General features: G+C 35.4%; 1 protein-coding gene across 1 annotated transcript in view; it reads left to right on the forward strand.

Moving 5' to 3' along the window:
• UTRN (utrophin) overlaps positions 1-17,801 on the forward strand; it is a 467,571-nt gene that overhangs the window by 184,361 nt on the left and 265,409 nt on the right. Inside the window, exons 34-39 of the mRNA XM_081829379.1 lie at positions 4,831-5,001; positions 9,559-9,738; positions 12,026-12,154; positions 12,465-12,635; positions 15,032-15,193; positions 15,636-15,773. Coding sequence (XP_081685505.1) covers positions 4,831-5,001; positions 9,559-9,738; positions 12,026-12,154; positions 12,465-12,635; positions 15,032-15,193; positions 15,636-15,773 — 951 coding nt within the window. The remainder of the gene's footprint in view (positions 1-4,830; positions 5,002-9,558; positions 9,739-12,025; positions 12,155-12,464; positions 12,636-15,031; positions 15,194-15,635; positions 15,774-17,801) is intronic.

Below are 17,801 nucleotides of genomic sequence, written 5' to 3' on the forward strand. Positions count from 1 at the left end.
CTGATATATTTTGTATCATTTTGATACATTGCACATCTGGAACACACAGTGTAGGGCTTCTTCTTGGTATTATTATACAGCTGACGTTATTTCTCAAATATTGCTGTATTTATTCATCAACTGGGCATTTTTTGGATGGGAATGGTGCTGCCGGTTTTAATGTCAACTCTCCAGTTGTGACTATGGTTTTAGCGTTAAGTCATTTTCTCATTCAACACAATTGAGACTGTACCGTGTGACAGGAATCATATAGGCAGTAGTGGTGGTGCACAAAAAATTATCTTTGTCTAATAGAACTTAGGATAACGAGAGAAGAAAACATTAATCATGTAGTCATACAAAGTAATGTCACATTAGCGGTCTGAAGTGTTGTGAAGGAATGTATGTGCTGCTTTAAGAGTGTATGTAATGGGGGATTTGGCCCAGACTGGGGTTACAAAAACTTCCTTGAAGAAGTGGTACGTAAACTGAGATCTGAAGGACGAGTAGGAATAGCCTGGGTGAAAGCAGTGGAGGAGACTTTGAGGTTGCTGGGACAGCATGTGGAAAGGCTCTGTGGCAGGGGGCAGCATGGTACATTTGTGTGGCTAATGCAGCAAGTGTGGGGAACATGGTGTTGGAGAAAGGGATGAGACCAGAGCATACTAGTGTCTTAGGTTTGTGATAAGGATTTTAATCTTAAGAGCAATAAGCAGTAATTGCAGGATTTTAGCAGGGAGATAACAGGCTCATGTATTTGCTTTTTAAAAGATCACTCACTGCAGTTGAATTGGAGAAAGGCAGCAATGGATGTGAAGAGAGCAGTTAGGAAGTCATTGTTGCATTCTTAGTGAGAAATGATGGGGGCATTAATGAGGGTGGTGGGGCAGTGGAGGTGGCATGAGCAGATGGACTTAGACACATTTAAGAAGTGAGGTGAGTAGGAGTTGATGATGGATTAGGATGTGGGAGTATAGGAGGTGAGGAGATGAAGGATGACCCCTGGGTTTCTGGCTTGGTTACATGGAAGATCATGGTACCGTCATTGGGAGGGGGCACTGGAAGGAAAGGCGGAAACATGGCAAAGTCGTAAGTATGTATTGGGCATGTTCACACGTTAAGTGCCTTTGTGAGAGTGAATTGAATATATCAGGTACTCAGAAAGTTATTCAAGTCTGGAGACTATATCTGGGCTGAAGCTAGGAATTTTATGAGTCATCTGCATAGAGATGGTAATTAAAGTTTTCAGTGGTGTTGAGATTGTCTAGGGAGAAGATATAATGAGAAAAGAAAAGCCTATCCAAGCCACAAAATAAAAAATAAATGAGTGGGACTACATCAAACTAAAGAGCTCCTGCACAGCAAAAGAAACCATCAGCAAAATGGAAAGACAACCTACAGAATGGGAAAAAGATATTTGCAAATCATATATATGATAATGAGTTAATATCAAAAATATATAAAGAATCCATACAACTCAATAGCAAAAAACCAAATAATCCAATTAAAAATAGGCAGAGGACCTGAATAGACATTGTACCAAGGCAGATATATGAAGGGTCAATAGGTACCTGAGAAGGTACTCAAGCATGACTAATCATTGAGGAAATGCAAATCAAAACCACAATAAGATACTACCTCACACCTGTTAGATGGGTAGTATCAATAGAAAGAGATAATGCTGGTGAGGATGTGGAGGAAAGGATGTGCACTGTTGGTAGGATTGTAAATGGGTGCAACTGCTGTGGAAGACAGTGTGGAGGTTCCTCAAAAAATTAAAAATAGAGCTACAGTATGGTCTAGTAATTCACTTCTGGGTATATATCTGATGGAAACAAAAATACTACATTGAAGAGATATCTGCATTCTCATGTTCATAGTAGCTCTGTTTAGAGTTGCCAAGGCATGGAAACAACCTAAGTGTCCATTAATGGAAGAATGCATATGGAAGATATGGTGTGTGTGTGCATATATATATATGGTTTATCTCACTTAGCACAATGCCCTCATTGTGGGAGGTGGGGAGCTGGTGGGTCTGGGAATTGGATGAAGGTGATCAAAAGGAACAAACTTGCAGTCACAAGGTACATAAGCCCTAGGAATATAATGTACAACATGCTGACTATGCTCACACTGCTGTATATGTACATAGGGAAGTTGTGAAAAGGGTAAATCCTATGAGTTCTCATCACAAGGAACAAAAAGTTTTCTGTTTTTTTTTTTTTTGTATCTGTATGAAATGATGGATGTTTAAAGTTATTGTGGTAATCATTTTGTAATATATGTGAGTAAAGTCATTGTGTTATACACCTTAAACTTATACAGTGCTATATCTCAATAAAACTGGAAAAAATAAATTAAAAATAATTTTTAAGTAAATTAAAAAAAAAAGGGCCTGAACCAGGTCTTGAGGAATTAGATCATTTAGTAAGAAATTTGAGGAAGATGTGTTTGCAAAAGAAACTGAAGTATATCTGTGCCACATTTTATTTATCTGTTCATCAGTGGACATTTAAGTTGTTTCCACATCTTGGCTACTGTGTGTAATGCAGCCATGAACATGGGCAGGCAGATATCTTTTCTAAACACTGATTTCATCTCCTTTGGATATATATACCAAAGTGGGATTATTGGATCATATGGTAGTTTTATTTTTAATGTTTTGAGGAACCACCATACTGTTTTCCATAAGTATACTTGAAATCTGCTAAGAGAATAGATGTTAAGTATTTTCACTACCAAAAAAAAAAAAAAAGGTAACTATGGGAGATGATAAATGCATTGATTAGAAGTGTTAGCATACCAGGAGAGTGCTGGGGCTGGGAAGCCAGGGGAAAAGGGCATTTTGAGAATGGGTAGAGGCACTGGTTTTGAATTATTGAGCATAAAAAATGATGTCCACTTAAAGATGTCCATTTAGATCTGTTGCCTTTGGAGTCATTATTGAGCTGAGTCAGCAAAGACAATTTCTGTGGAGTGATAGGGGTAGAAGGCAGGATGGGAGGAGGTAAGAAATGTGGGGAAGGTAAGAAAATGCTTTAGAGGATTGGTAAGGGAGAGATAGGAGAGAGGAAGGTCTTAGGGTAGATGGAGCCAAAGAAGGATAATCTTTTTTTTTTTTTAAATATAAGAGACTTGAGTATCTATATACTCAAGGGGCAGAGGGAGAGGGAGAAGCAGATGGGAGAAGCAGACTCCCCGCTGAGCAGGGAGCCCCATGCAGGGCTCGATCCCAGGACCCTGAGATCATGACTTGAGCCGAAGGCAGACGCTTAACTGACTGAGCCACCCGGGTGCCCCAAGACCTGAGTATATTTCATAGCTGATGGGGATGTTCCTATTAGGGAATGATTGAATATCTAAGAGGGAGAAAGGAGAAATGATTAGGTAAAATCTCTCCAAGTTGATACTGCCTAATTCAGAATGCATACATCTCAAAATGTATTGGTTAGACTGAGAAGAGTTTTTGTTGAACTGTAAATTATTTTCTTCCTGGTATATACAAATCTTTGGTAGCATTAAGTTTTATGATGATTGTGTAACTGCCTGGGCATGTCAAGATCAGATGAGATCCTCTGAATACCTAATATCTTTTAATATAATTCGTGTATTTGTCTCCTGAAGTCTGCATTGAGGGGCTATTAATTTAAGGTCATGAATTCTAATTAAACTGTGTAGAGAAAAATATTTGACTTTTAAGAAGGAATTTAATAATAATCAGTCCTTGAGGTACGAAAGAATAAAATTGAATCTAGGGGAACAGAAAAAAGAAATGTAATTCCACATACTTATTAAGAAAATTCAGTCTTTTTATCATCTAAGAAAATTTTATCCCATACATGACTTATCACTCTGCTACTTAGGTAATGCGAATTATCTCTACCTATGTGCACATAAAAAGAACACGTTTATATATGTATTGTGTTGTGATACCCTTAAAAATGCTATCTCAGCGTTAGATTATGAGTGATAGTTTTGTTAGAGCATACCATCATGTAATGTAAAGTGTCAGACCAAGCTCAATCCAGCGGCCGTGTCCCACTGATCGTAGCCTTGGCCCCTTTAAGCTTCACGGCCCTGACCTGCAAAGTAGAGGCTGCGGAGGGTCTTACTGCACAGCATGTGTAAGATTCTTCAGCGTGATATGGGAGCTATGTTAAGAGCCTGGTAAATGTTAGTTCAGTTCATTTTGCTTTCTGTCAACCACAAAAACAAAATAATACTGAAGGTTTATGTTGCATAGCCATTTATTATATTTTAAGTTAAGTAGTTAATTGCAAAACATAGTTATGAAAATCATACTATTTCCTGCTCAAATTTCTAGAATATAAGGTATATGTGTGTGTTTTTTAAACAGAATTCTTTCTTGAGAGGATTGTAGGGCATCTTCTCTTGAAAATGATAAAAGATATCATTTACTGATTCCTTAACTTTGTTACCAGGCCTGGACCAAGCCCTCTGTGCATGTATCTTTCTCATTTGATACATAACAACCTTTTGAGGGCTATGCCTCTACCAAGGTCACTTAGAAAGTAATTGGGAAGAGCTAAAATGAAAACCCAGGGTTGCTTGACACTTAACCTCTGTAGTATATTGTCCCCTTGTGGAAATACAAGAATGGAGTGATTCCAGGTGGGAGAGATAAAGGTTATGTATGTCTTGGGGGTTAAGTATGAATAGTTTGGATCTTTAGTTATTATTTGGATTCATTCTTTTCATGTTCTTTTCCCTCTTCCTTTCCTTTTCTTTCTCCCTCCTCTCCCTCCTCTCCCTCCCTCTCTCTCTGTTTCCCTCTCTTCCCTCCCTCTTTCCCTCCTTCTCTCCTTCTCTCTCTCTCTTTCTCCTTTTTAGGTGACAGAGGGAAAACAGGACCTGGAAAGAGCATCACAGTTGGCCCGGAAAATGAAGAAAGAGACTGCTTCTCTCTCTGAATGGCTTTCTGTTACTGAAGCTGAATTGGTACAGAAATCCACATCAGAAGGCTTGCTTGGGGACTTGGATATAGAAATCTCCTGGGCTAAAGTAAGTTGTAGTTTGGGTTACCTGCCAATATTATGTCAGGGTCTCCTGTGGCATTTTGTTCAGGATGTCATTTATCTCCATTTCATGTTAAATATAGCCTTTTCTTTTTTCCATTATTTTTTCGACTTCTGTCTTAAGAAAAAAGAAAAGACTATTTTGAAAGACAATAATTTTAAGAAGATATTTTTATCTTGATTCCAAAAGCATTAAACTCACATGGATCATCAGTAGGGCCTACATAGGCATTGTGCCTATGTGGTACTTAAAAACATTCTAATCATTACCTTCACAATTGGTGATATTTTTTGAGTATTCATTTTTCACAAAGTATTGTGCTGAATTGAATTTATTTGTTAATTCTTCTGTGATAACTTTTATACCAGTAACTAAATTTTCTATTGCAAACGAACTGATGGAAAGAGCATAGGAACAGAATTTTCAAAAAAAAAAAATCAATGAAAGATCCAAGAGTTTTCTGTAACTCTGTAGTTATTTTGAATCAGAGATTAGAGAACAGATTTGCTGATTCTCTTTTGAGGTGGACAAAGAATTGAATGGAACAGAAACTACTTTTTTTTTTAATTGAAGGCATTCTCTTTTCCTAAATTTGCTTCCTAAGAAAGAAGCATGTATACTAGAGATAAGTCCTGAATATAAATGATCAATACTGTGATGGAAATGTATATAGAGCCACAAATATCAGTGTTGACATCTACAGGTGTTTGCTTGTGGGATGTGGAGAGCAGGTGCTATGAGGTTATGGAGGATGCAACCATTTCTTAATTTGAACATTTTGTAGAGGTAACAGTTGAAAGAGAGTCAAGATATGAGGCATTACAATAGCTCATGAAAAGTATAATTATGCAATGGTCTGTGTGATGTGACAAGGATCTGGAGAAAGAGATGGAGGAAAGATAGGAGGAATATTGGAATTTGTCAATGAATGCAAAGCAAAGACATCAAACTTTCTTTTTGTTAAATTTAAGTTTTTCAAGGAAATATTATCTTCTTTGTACAATACATTTTGAAAACCATTATTTTCTTATTAATAACTTAAGTCATATAAGCTAATTGAATGACATTTGCACAGTGTAATGAAAAAAGGCAAAAGCAAAAATCATTTATACTCAAAGAATACACCATTTTCATTTGTTTTTCATAGGCATATATAAACATGCACAGACAGAAACATTTAAAAGTAATTATATTGTGTCTAATGTTTCTTAATATTGTTTTAAAAACTTTTATCTTTAATATTTTTCTTTACCTACAGGGGTTTTGTATCACACATTGGAGAGGTATTTTTTCTTATGCCATTCCTCTATTCATGTCCATTTAAATTATTACCAATTTCCACTATTGTAAAAAATGCTGTGATGAATATACTTGAAGCTAAATCATAACATATATTCATGATTATTTCTTAAGGATAAATTCTTAGCCTTAAAAATATTGGTCAAGGGATATACCCATTTAAAATTCTTATACACATTATGAAATTGCCCTTCGGAAATGTTGTACCCACCAGCTGTGAGTGAGAATTCCTGCTTGCTCGATGGTAGGCAAATATCATGTTTTGGTTATTTAATTGCAACATTTTCCAAAGTTTAGAAGCCATTTGTAGCTCTTTTTAGAAAGTCGCCTTTTGGGGGTGCCTGGGTACCTGTTGGTTAAGCATCCGACTCTTTATCTCAGCTCAGGTCTTGATCTCAGGGTTGTGAGTTCAAGCCCACATTGGGCTCCACGCTGGGCATGGAGCCTCCTTAAGAAAAAATTGCCTTTTTGTATTTCTGACCATTTTTGGTCTTTTAATTTAGAGCTCTTTACCTACCATAATAATAAATGCTTAGTGTGTTGTGTGTTGCATTTTTCTTTTCTTTTCTTTTCTTTTTTGTTTTTTTTGCTTTTTGCCTCTGCAGTTTCCTTTCTGTTTTCTGTTTTTTAAACCACTGTATTATATATTTTTTAAAGAATAAAATTCATCTTTTTCTTCACTGTATCTGTCTGTAGTGCTTGGAAACTCCAACACTACACTCTGCTCCAAGGTTATATAATTCTTTACTTCTATTTTTTTCTAGCTCTTTTATAGTTTCATCTTTTACCTTTAATGTTTTAATCCTTCTGGACCAAATAGTTAACCATTTATCATCCTTTCCTCTCTGATTTGACATGCTAAATTCATATATTCTTTTTGCCTGTTGCTTTTCTCTGTTTTCCGCTTCACTGATCTGACCTTCTGAATTGTTCTTCAACTGTTCGACTATATGGCTTCATAATGTATGTCAACATGTAGTTAATGGATTCCCTGTCTTCATGTTTCTGGGTTTTTTTTGTGTATACTCATATAAACCTAAGAAATATTAGTCTGAAATTATTTTAAAAATTCTGTTAGAAATTTTGGTTTGAATTGCCATAAATTTATAGATTTGTTTTGAGGAGAAACAATGTCTTTGTTATAAGTCTCCTTAGTAAGTGGTATGTTTCATTTTTCCCCCCAATTTTTTTACATTACTACATAATGCTTTGGTTTTTTTCTTCAGAAACATTATATATGTATGCAAAGATGTTTATTCCTACATACTTGTTTTTATAGGTGTATAAAGAGTATGCTTTTTCTCTATTTTTACTAATTATAGCTTGTACATAGGTGATACTGATTTTCACATATTTAATTTTTTTTTTTTTTAAAGATCTTATTTATTTATTTGAGAGAGAGAGAATGAGAGAGAGCAAGCACATGAGAGGGGGGAGGGTCAGAGGGAGAAGCAGACTCCCCGCCGAGCAGGGAGCACGATGCGGAACTCGATCCCGGGACTCCAGGATCACGACCTGAGCCGAAGGCAGTCGCTTAACCAACTGAGCCACCCAGGTGCCCCTCACATATTTAATTTTTAATCATCTGTTTACTCACATCAATTCAATTCAATTAGTTGATTCTCATTATTTTTTAAGGTAAAGGCTTTTAAAACAATGGTAAGATCGTCTCTTCTGGTGCTATTCATTTTAAAATTCCCATTTAATCTTATTTCAGATTTGAAATAATGAAGATGGTAAATACAAATCACGAATTCACAGCACATTCTCTTCACTAGAGTAAATCAAATGAAACATCAGTATATAACATAATCACCCACTTTTCAATGTTGTTTTCAGATTTAAGAAACATTCATATTTCACAACATTTTAATGTATTTGCACTTAAAAATTATGTAAAATTTTTTCAATGTAAAAATTTAAATAGCATTTTCATTCCTGAACTTTAACAGCATTTTTATTCAGTAGCTTAAATATTATTTTCAGTGTAGTCATTTTATTTACAATACAGTCTATTAGCGTAGATAGTTGTGTGTACTGTTTGCATTTAATTACTTGTACTTAATTATTTCGTATAGTTCTTAAAGACTGTTCTAGTCAGTCAGTACATTCCCTGTGAAGGTAGGTAGAAAGTCTTAACTGCACAGAGCTTGGCCGTGGTTTTTTTTTTTTTTTCTTCTCCCTTCTGGAGAAGAACATTTAAAAGAAACATTTTAGTGCCTTTATAAATATACCAGTATTTGATGTGGCCAAGTGAATGTTTAAACCTTGACTCATCTGGGAATTTGCAATTTTTATGCCTTCCAAAATATAATTTAATGATGTGAAATTAAATATAAATGAGCTCCTTGAAATGATTTGTTTAAATGTTGGCTAAAAAAGGTACAAAGCAGTGGGGTGGGTAGATATGCTCATGTTACTTTTTGATTTTAGAACTTTGTAGTTTTAATTTTGGAATCCAGCATTTTTGCTGTATTTCTCTGCCTGGTCAAACCTTATGAATGTGCAAATCAAGTTATCATTATACCACCCAGAGTATTATCTTTCATATGGCAACTCTATGACTACAGCTTAGATGTGCTAGTTTTCCTATGATTTAGCTAAGATGAAGTATTTTTTATAATGCTGATGCAACAGATTATATATTAAGTCACCTAGTACAGGGTATTATCCTTCCAAATAAATGTAGTACACATCAGTAGTTTCCTGTAGTAGTCTAGGACATAAATTCATTATAAAATTTTGAAAATTGTGACTTCTGGGATAGTTCTGCTTTGAAAATAAAATTGATTCTTTATGTCTAAAGCTATGATGAAGATACTTGGTGATTGTGGGTAATAAGTAGCATTTGTACTACATTAAAATTAATGAAATGATTACCTTTTCACAACTGAATTTGTTACTTTTTTGTATTTGCATAATTAAATGTTCTAATTTTTATGAGGAAGTTAAGAACTCTCAACATATTAATCAGATGTGGAGTTTTGGAAACCTTTGACATATTGTGAATTATCTATGGGAGTCATGGACGACTATGCATATGTTGAAGAAAAGTTTTTAAAAAATTAAAATTGTATAAACTAGGTGTTATCTGCAAGTGCTGAATCACTAAATTCTACCCCTGAAACTAATACTACATCGTGTGTTAACTAACTTGAATTTAAATAAAATCTTGAAACAAAAACAAAAAGCTTTTATAATGTTCTGCAAGATCAAGTGGATCTTGGTGTTTTTCTTTTCTAGAATATTCTGAAGGATCTGGAAAAGAGAAAGGCGGATTTAAATACCATCACTGAGAGTAGTGCTGCCCTGAAGAACTTGATCGAGGGCAGTGAGCCTGTTTTAGAGGAGAGGCTCTGTGTGCTTAACGCCGGGTGTAGCCGAGTCCGTACGTGGACAGAGGATTGGTGCAATACATTAATGGTATGTTTTGGGGAAAATTTAACAATGAAGTCTTTTCCCCTTTAATTATTTAAAAGCCAATACAGCTCTGATTAGAATCTTAAGTCCTGTTTTCTCTGTGTCACAGTAATGTTTTGCTTCAAGTGAATTAATTGCATTAGACAGACTGCATGTTATTTCTTCCCTTTGAAAAGATAATAACCAGAAAGAGTTAAAAATGTCTCTATTAAGTAGTAAATCATTTGTGATATACATAGAGATGTGTACTTTAATATCTTAGTAAACGTACCTCATTTGTTATAGTGTAATGATTTGATATTGTATTTAATTTTTATGCGATTGTAAACCATGTATATAATGTTTATAATGTCCTAATAATGGCATACTAACATCTGATGGCCTAAGTAAAAATTTTGACTACTGGGGGGTGACATTGGTGAAGTCACTTAAATACTCTCTAAATCTCAGTTTTCTCATATGTAAAATGGACAGTATTATAATTTCTACCTCATACAGTTTTTGTGATTATTATATGACATAAAACATGGATATTTGACTATATAACTGTACTTAAAATAACCAATGTTAGATATCATGATGATGTTTATGCTAGTTATTAAAGGTTGTATGTTATCAGCCTTTGGTTATGCCAACTGTTAATTATTTCATGGAAATAGTGACCATTTAAATTTCACAGTGGTTTTCTGTCCCTCTTATACTAACCGAATATATGGCGACCTCCCTCTCTCTTCCCATAGAGGGTGTTTCATTTATAAATTATAATTTTGTTTTGACATATCTAAGATAGGACTTTTTTCAAATTCATAGAATTACTGGGTAATAAATAGAGACAGAGAAAAAATAAATTATTGTGTAGTTGAGCATTTACTGAAATCAGAATGTGTAGGGCATTGAAGCTCATGGGCTCATATCTTGATCTGTCAGCTTTTTATCTAGAGTTCATTCACAACTTACTACCTGCAAAACTTTGGTAAATTACTTAAATATTGCTACATTTTAATTTCCCTATATATAAAATCAGAATAAAAGAACATATCTCACAGAGTTGTTAAATGTTAAATAAAGAGTATGAAACTCTTGGCTCATAGAGTCTGTTCATTAAATATTTTATATATTCATTTTTATTGAAACTAACTTTATTCCACATTCTCACAGCTTACTTCTATATTCTTCAGTCTGTACCTTCCAAATTCTCCTTTCAAATAATACCTTTATAGTCCTGTTAGAACATTTTTAAAAAAGATTTTATTTATTTGGGAGAGAAAGAAGGAGAGAGCATGAATGAGGAAGAGGGGCAGAGGGAAAGTGAGAGGCAGACTTCCCACTGAGCAGGGAGCTGGACGTGGGGCTCCATCCAGGAACCCTGTGATCATGACCTGAGCCAACTGCAGACGCTTAACTGACTGAGCCACCCAGGCGCCCCTAGAACATTTAACATTAAATAAGTCAGGTGGTCATCAGTTCTTCTTTCTTTCTTTCATACCCAAGATCACTTTCCAAACTTTTCTCATTTATAGGTTCTCATTTTCTTAACTATTCTCCCATATTATGGATTAATAATTTTTTCTTGTATTTTAAATACTTCTAAGGTTTTTTTCTAGTTTATCCTATAAAATATCATTCTTAAAAGTTGTTAATTTCATCCAAAGGCTTCCCTAATCTTTTTGATCAAGTCCTAAATTCTTGCCTTAGTCTCAGCTATTTTGCTTTGTTTTAAGCGCAGCGGCTTTACTGTTTTCTTCTGGTTTTCACATTTATTCTCTCAATCACATTTTCTTTCCAGCTTCAGGAAATGTGAGGTCTGTACCAGCTGAACTTTTAAGTGCTGATGGCACTGAGTTGACAAGCCACAGGCCTGCCAGTCAGTCAGTCCACTGAGCAGGCAGAATCTTTTTCAACCCATGTTTTAATTGTTCTTTTATATTACTACTTTTTAAGTGAGTTTTTAAAGAATATGATCAAGGGGGATAAATGAAATTACTTACAAGAATGAAGAATAAGGGAGACAAACAAAATGAAATTGAAAAAGAAAGTTTCACCTTTTATCCCTCTTCACCTTTTGACTGTACTGAGGTCTAAATCAAATAAATTTAAAAAGTATGTAACCATAGCTGTGCATTTTCAGGAATGAGATTTATTCACTGGGAAAGAGCTTCGCAGAAAGACGGAGACCTATCTTGAAATTCAGCATACATTTGGCTTTTCAGAGGTCTTTTAAACGTCATCTAAGATTATTGTCGTAAATATTGCATATGATTGCATCAGCATTTCATTAATTCCTTTCTAGAATCATCAGAACCAGTTGGAAATATTTGACGGAAATGTTGCTCACATAAGTACCTGGCTTTATCAAGCTGAAGCTCTATTGGATGAGATTGAGAAAAAACCAGCAAGTAAACGGGAAGAAATTGTGAAGGTACCGAACACAGAGCATCAGTAACACTTCTGGGAGTGGAAGGTTTTGGTGTGGTCTTTCTCTAGTGCTCCAAGTTATTTGTGCATTCATTCTTCCCTTGCAGTAGATTCATTAGTTTTTATTTTGGTGGGAGAAACTGAGGTCTCATATGAATCCTATATGAACAGGTCTTCATTAAATTGATTATTCTAAAGTCTTCTCCAGGGATCCAAGAAATTCATTTAAACTACCTTTAATTCTGAGTTGGCATCATACCCATCTTTGGTTTTGATTTTTCCCATATGATAATTTTGTGTTTTCTTGCAATTAGCGTTTAATATCTGAGCTAGATGATGCCAACCTCCAAGTTGAAAATGTCCGTGATCAAGCCATTGTTTTGATGAATGCACGTGGAGGCTCAAGCAGGGAACTTGTAGAACCAAAATTAGCTGAACTGAATAGAAACTTTGAAAAGGTGTCTCAACATATCAAAAGTGCCAAGGTGAGTAATTATATTTTAATATAAAACTACTTTTCGTGTAGACATGTATCTCAATGATAGGTGATTATATGGTAAATACATCAAAGAGTTCTGAATTAAAATGATTTTAATCACTTTTTCTTTGAGTGGAGCATCAGTCCTTATTTATTTGTGATTTTGCATATGAAGGAGAGACAACAGGAAATTAGTATTGAAGAAAATAAACCATTTGAGAAAAGCTTTCAAAGTCTCAATCAGAAGTTAAAATTGGCTATAAAATAATAAGACTCCCCTCTGCCCCTACACACCGTGCTTACTCTCTCTCTCTCTCTCAAATAAATAAATAAAAGGTGGGTGTGCCTGGGGGGCTCAGTTGGTTAAGTGATTGACTGTTGGTTTCTCTTCAAGTCATGATCTCAGGGTTGTGATATCGAGCCCCACTTCAGGCTCTGTGCCCAGCACAGGCTGCTTAAGTCTCTGTCTCCCTATTCCCTCTCTGCCCCTCCCCCTTCTCTCTCTCTCTCTTTCTCTCAAATAAATAAATAAATAAATAAATCTTTAAAAAAAAAATTAAGACTCATTTCCAAGCTAGGCATGAATATTAAACCCATTACTGTGTAGTCATACTTTATAAATTTGTGCACACTACATGCTTGTGAACTGGTTTTTTGTTTTATTGCATCAAAAATTACAAGAAATTTCACAATTTAGAACTAATGCAGAAAAGCTACTATCTGCTGTTTTAAATTTGAAAAAGGGCTTTATAAATTTAAATAAGAGGATAATAAGTAAGAGTTTTCCTTTAAAAAGGTTTTATTTATGCTTCCTTATTATAATTTTTCTCTCTGTATATATCTTACTAATTCTCTTTCTTATTTCCCTTGTTTCCTGAGGGGGAGGGAAGGAAGCATTTTATTGTAGTGTTCTCAAGGCCTGGAGTATGGCGAGGGCTCAGTAAATGTTAAATTGAAAAGATGAGAACATTTCGATGGTTTGCTAGGCAAAAAACAAAATAGCATAGCTGATTTTGGGGGTCATTCAAACCAGGTGTTCATTCTGACAGAGGATTATGAGGTTTTCAGGATCCCCAGCTGGGCTCATGGGTTGGCATTTTTGAGTATTTGGCTAATTCTACCTCTTGAGAGTGGTGTGTGTGGAAATTATCTAAGAGGAAGGATCCTCTTTTTTTGTAAGAAGTAAACATTGTCTAGTCTGCTTTAATTTGAAATATCTGACATAATAGGCCAAATATCTTTCATAGCTCATGAATATATTTAGGTTATTCACAACTTAAGGAAAACAAACAAATAACTTGCTTTAACTTTTGTCTTCCTTAGCTTTGACCTTACTTCCCTACTTTTCTTTTCAAAAGGTATATAGGTATATAGGAGCATTTTCCTGGTTTAAAAGAGTAAGGCATGAGACATAGGGATGGAGTGAGAGGAAGTACAAAGAAGCAAAATTATTGTTGTCCCCATAAATAACTTCTGTTAACATTTTGGCATACATGTCTACTCTTACTCTTATCTATGTGATATGAAAATATCAAAATTTTTATATTGTTTTATATGTTCTCCTTTGACATAGTTTCCAACAGCTATGGGGTGTTCCATTATATGATCTGTTATACTTTTGTAAGTCAGTTTTCCACTTTTAGTGTCCTTTTATAAATATTGAATTGTCAAGATCCTTTTATGCATGTCTTTTTGCTCATTTGTTAATATGCCCTTTAGGGTCAATTCTTAGAATTTCTTGAAATTGTTCTAAGAGTTGTGCATATAAATACCATCAAATAGATTTTTCCAGAGTTCTACAAAAGTTTGTGCCAATTTCTACTTCAATAATCAGTGTGAAAGTGCTCGTTTCCTCATGTTCAGCCAACACCTCGTTATTTTCTTTCATGTTAGTTTTATTAAAGTTATTACATTGAGTTGAGTCATATAAATATAAAGTCTTTCTATAGTGATACTATCTGAAAATACTGCATTGAGAAATATGTACTTTTTTCAGAGTTTGAGTATCAAAATCCAAAGGGGATTCTATGGGGGAAGGTTACCTGGGAGACATTCTGTGGGATAGACCTGTAGTCGGTGGTGGCCTTTCTTCTTTCCGTGGCCGCGGCACAGAAAGATCTTGGCACTATTTCTTGCTGTGCTCATATGCGATCTCAGAATCCTCCCATTGCACTCCAGGGAGCCACAGTTACTTGCACACTTGCTCACGTCTCTGGCTGGAGTTTGGAGAAAATGGGTAACTCAGAGAAGCCCAAATAGATAAAATCATTGCTCTATGAATGAATGAAATTAAAGTCAACTCAAATAAATGCTAGCTCTTCTCTTGACCCTCCGTCCCTCTGATTAACGATGGCAGGTCTGATTAAGAATGTATCTTTTCAAAGAACACTTTTCTTTCTGCAGTTGCTAATTGGCCAGGAACCATTAGCCTACCAATGTCTGGTCACCACTGAAGCATTTGAAGCTGATGTACTTTTCTCTGACCTGGAAAAATTAGAAAGTGACATAGAAAATATGTTAAAAGTTGTGGAAAAACACTTGGAATTCAGTGATGAAGATGAAAAGGTTGGTTCAAGGAGATTTTCAAAACCATGGTGTTCTTACTTTTCTGTTCTGTTAATTATATTTTTACATCAATGATGTTTACCCAAAGAATCTGCCAAGTCATGCCAAAGAATAGACCCATATGTGATTTTCTGCTGAGTGTCATTGTAAGATTTGCCAAGTGATTTACATAATGCTTAAAAAAATAGGCACACTTTTTTGACTAAAGGTACTGTTGTTTCAGTGTTCTCTAATATCTTCTAAACTAACATTCTTTATGAGATATTTTAACTTCAAATGTGAAATATTTAAAAAAACATGAATTTTTGTTGCTTATCATTCAGCTGGACAGATCTTGACTGATCTCATACTTCGTAGGTAGTTCTCCTACTTGGGAACTGATAAGTAAGTGATGCTGTGCATTTTTCTTTTGAGTAAATTGTTTTTCCTATTAAACATTCAGATGGATGAGGAGAGAGCCCAGATTGAGGACGTTCTACAGAGAGGAGAACTAATGTTACATCAACCTATGGAGGATAATAAAAAAGAAAAGATCCGTTTGCAGTTACTACTTTTGCGCACAAGATACAATAAAACTAAGGTATTGTCTTGGGAGAGACTCTGTTTTCCTTCAATAACTTACTTAGCTCGTGCCATTCAGATATTTGATGTTGCATTCCTGGATACCTTAAAAAACAGGTGGAATAGTATCTCTTTCTCCTTTCTAGTATCTAGTATGCATTACTAAATAACATTTATATTTTTAGATGGAACAGGACTCAAAGGAAATAGAAACAAAATCTTATTATTGTGATCTCTTTTGGACTTCTAATAATAAATTAAAAGGCATCTATCCCTTTTAGAAGTGACTTCCTCCTTCAGTTCTGTATTTTATATGTGGAGGTCTTCATCAGCTCAAAAAAATTTTAGTTAACAAGTAACTAAATTTGTGAATTGATAAAATATGATTTGTATTCTAGAAAAAGATTCACTATCAGCTCCCTTTTCAGTGGCCATCATTCCAACTGCACTGTAAGTGTGCTGGTTTTCTCTAAAAGTCTGTTCTTAGGTTATCCTTCTAAGGACCATTTTTAGTTGATGATGTTGAATCTAGTGGAAGATTCTACTCTCTCAGCTTGCTGCCTGTTAGATGTCTCTCTCTGTATGTACTGCAGCCTTGTAACATGTCCCAAGCTAAACTTGTCCTCTCCCTTCCCCTTCCAACCCATGTTTCCTAATTTATTCCCTACCTTAGTTTATTTCCTTAAAAACTACCTATTCTCAAAATAGTAACCTCAAAATCTTCTCAATCATTTCTTGTTCCTTACACCACATCAAGTAGGTATTAAAACCCTCTCTTCTGAATGAAGTATGATGCATCTGAACCTAAAGTTAGACACAGCTCTACTTGCTTTATGACCCTGGGGAAATGACTGAATTTCTCTTAGTCTAATATCCTTTCCATAATTCAGGCTCTTATGATTTTCTCTTGTTATTCACTACAGTGTGTCCCAAGCTGGGTTTTTTATGTCCAATTTTTCTTAGCTCTAGCGCATCCTCCATATTGTCCTCAGAATTATTTCCCCCAAAGTTATGGCTGGTCAGGACATTCCTTTACCAAGAAAGTATTCAGGAAAATATTGCAAAATACAGAAAAAGCTTTAAGTGCAAGGTTCATCACTATACTATACACTAAGTTTTCTATCTGGCCTCCAGCTACCTCTTTGATTCACTGGCACTTACCAGGAATATAGCTATGCTGGTTTTCTGTACATTTTCCCAAACACATTGGTGCCTTTGCACCTTTGGGATCTTGCTAATTTTAATCTTACTCCTTGGTGTGGGTTTTATCTCCTTATTTTTACCTGAAAAATGTGTTATCTTTTTTTTTTTTTAAAGATTTTATTTATTTATTTGACAGAGAGAGAGATAGCTAGAGCAGGAACACAAGCAGGGGGAGTGGGAGAGGGAGAGGCAGGCTTCCTGCCGAGCAGGGAGCCCGATGTGGGACTCCATCCCAGGACCCCAGGATCATGACCTGAGCCGAAGGCAGATGCTTAACGACTGAGCCACCCAGGCGCCCCAAAATGTGTTATCTTTTAAGGCTTGGCTCCATTTTTATTCCTAACATTTTTTTCAGATGATATGATAGTTCTTTGCTTCACTGTTACTTTTTTAAAATTTTATTATGTTATGTTAATCACCCTACATTACATCATTAGTTTTTGATGTAGTGTTCCATGATTCATTGTTTGTGTATAACACCCAGCTCCATTCAATACGTGCCCTCTTTAATACCCATCACCAGGCTAACCCATCCCCCCACCCCCTCCCCTCTAGAACCCTCAGTTTGTTTCTCAGAGTCCATAGTCTCATGGTTCGTCTCCCCCTCCGATTTTCCCCCCTTCATTTTTCCCTTCCTACTATCTTCCTTTTTTTTAAACATACAATGTATTATTTGTTTCAGAGGTACAGGTCTGTGATTCAACAGTCTTACACAATTCACAGCGCTCACCATAGCACATACCCTCCCCAATGTCGGTCACCCAGCCACCCCATCCCTCCCACCCCCTACCACTCCAGCAACCCTCAGTTTGTTTCCTGAGATTAAGAATTCCTCATATCAGTG

The sequence above is a fragment of the Leptonychotes weddellii genome, chromosome 8, assembly GCF_054177405.1.
Source record: "Leptonychotes weddellii isolate Sample4059 chromosome 8, ASM5417740v2, whole genome shotgun sequence".
Lineage (NCBI taxonomy): Eukaryota > Metazoa > Chordata > Mammalia > Carnivora > Phocidae > Leptonychotes > Leptonychotes weddellii.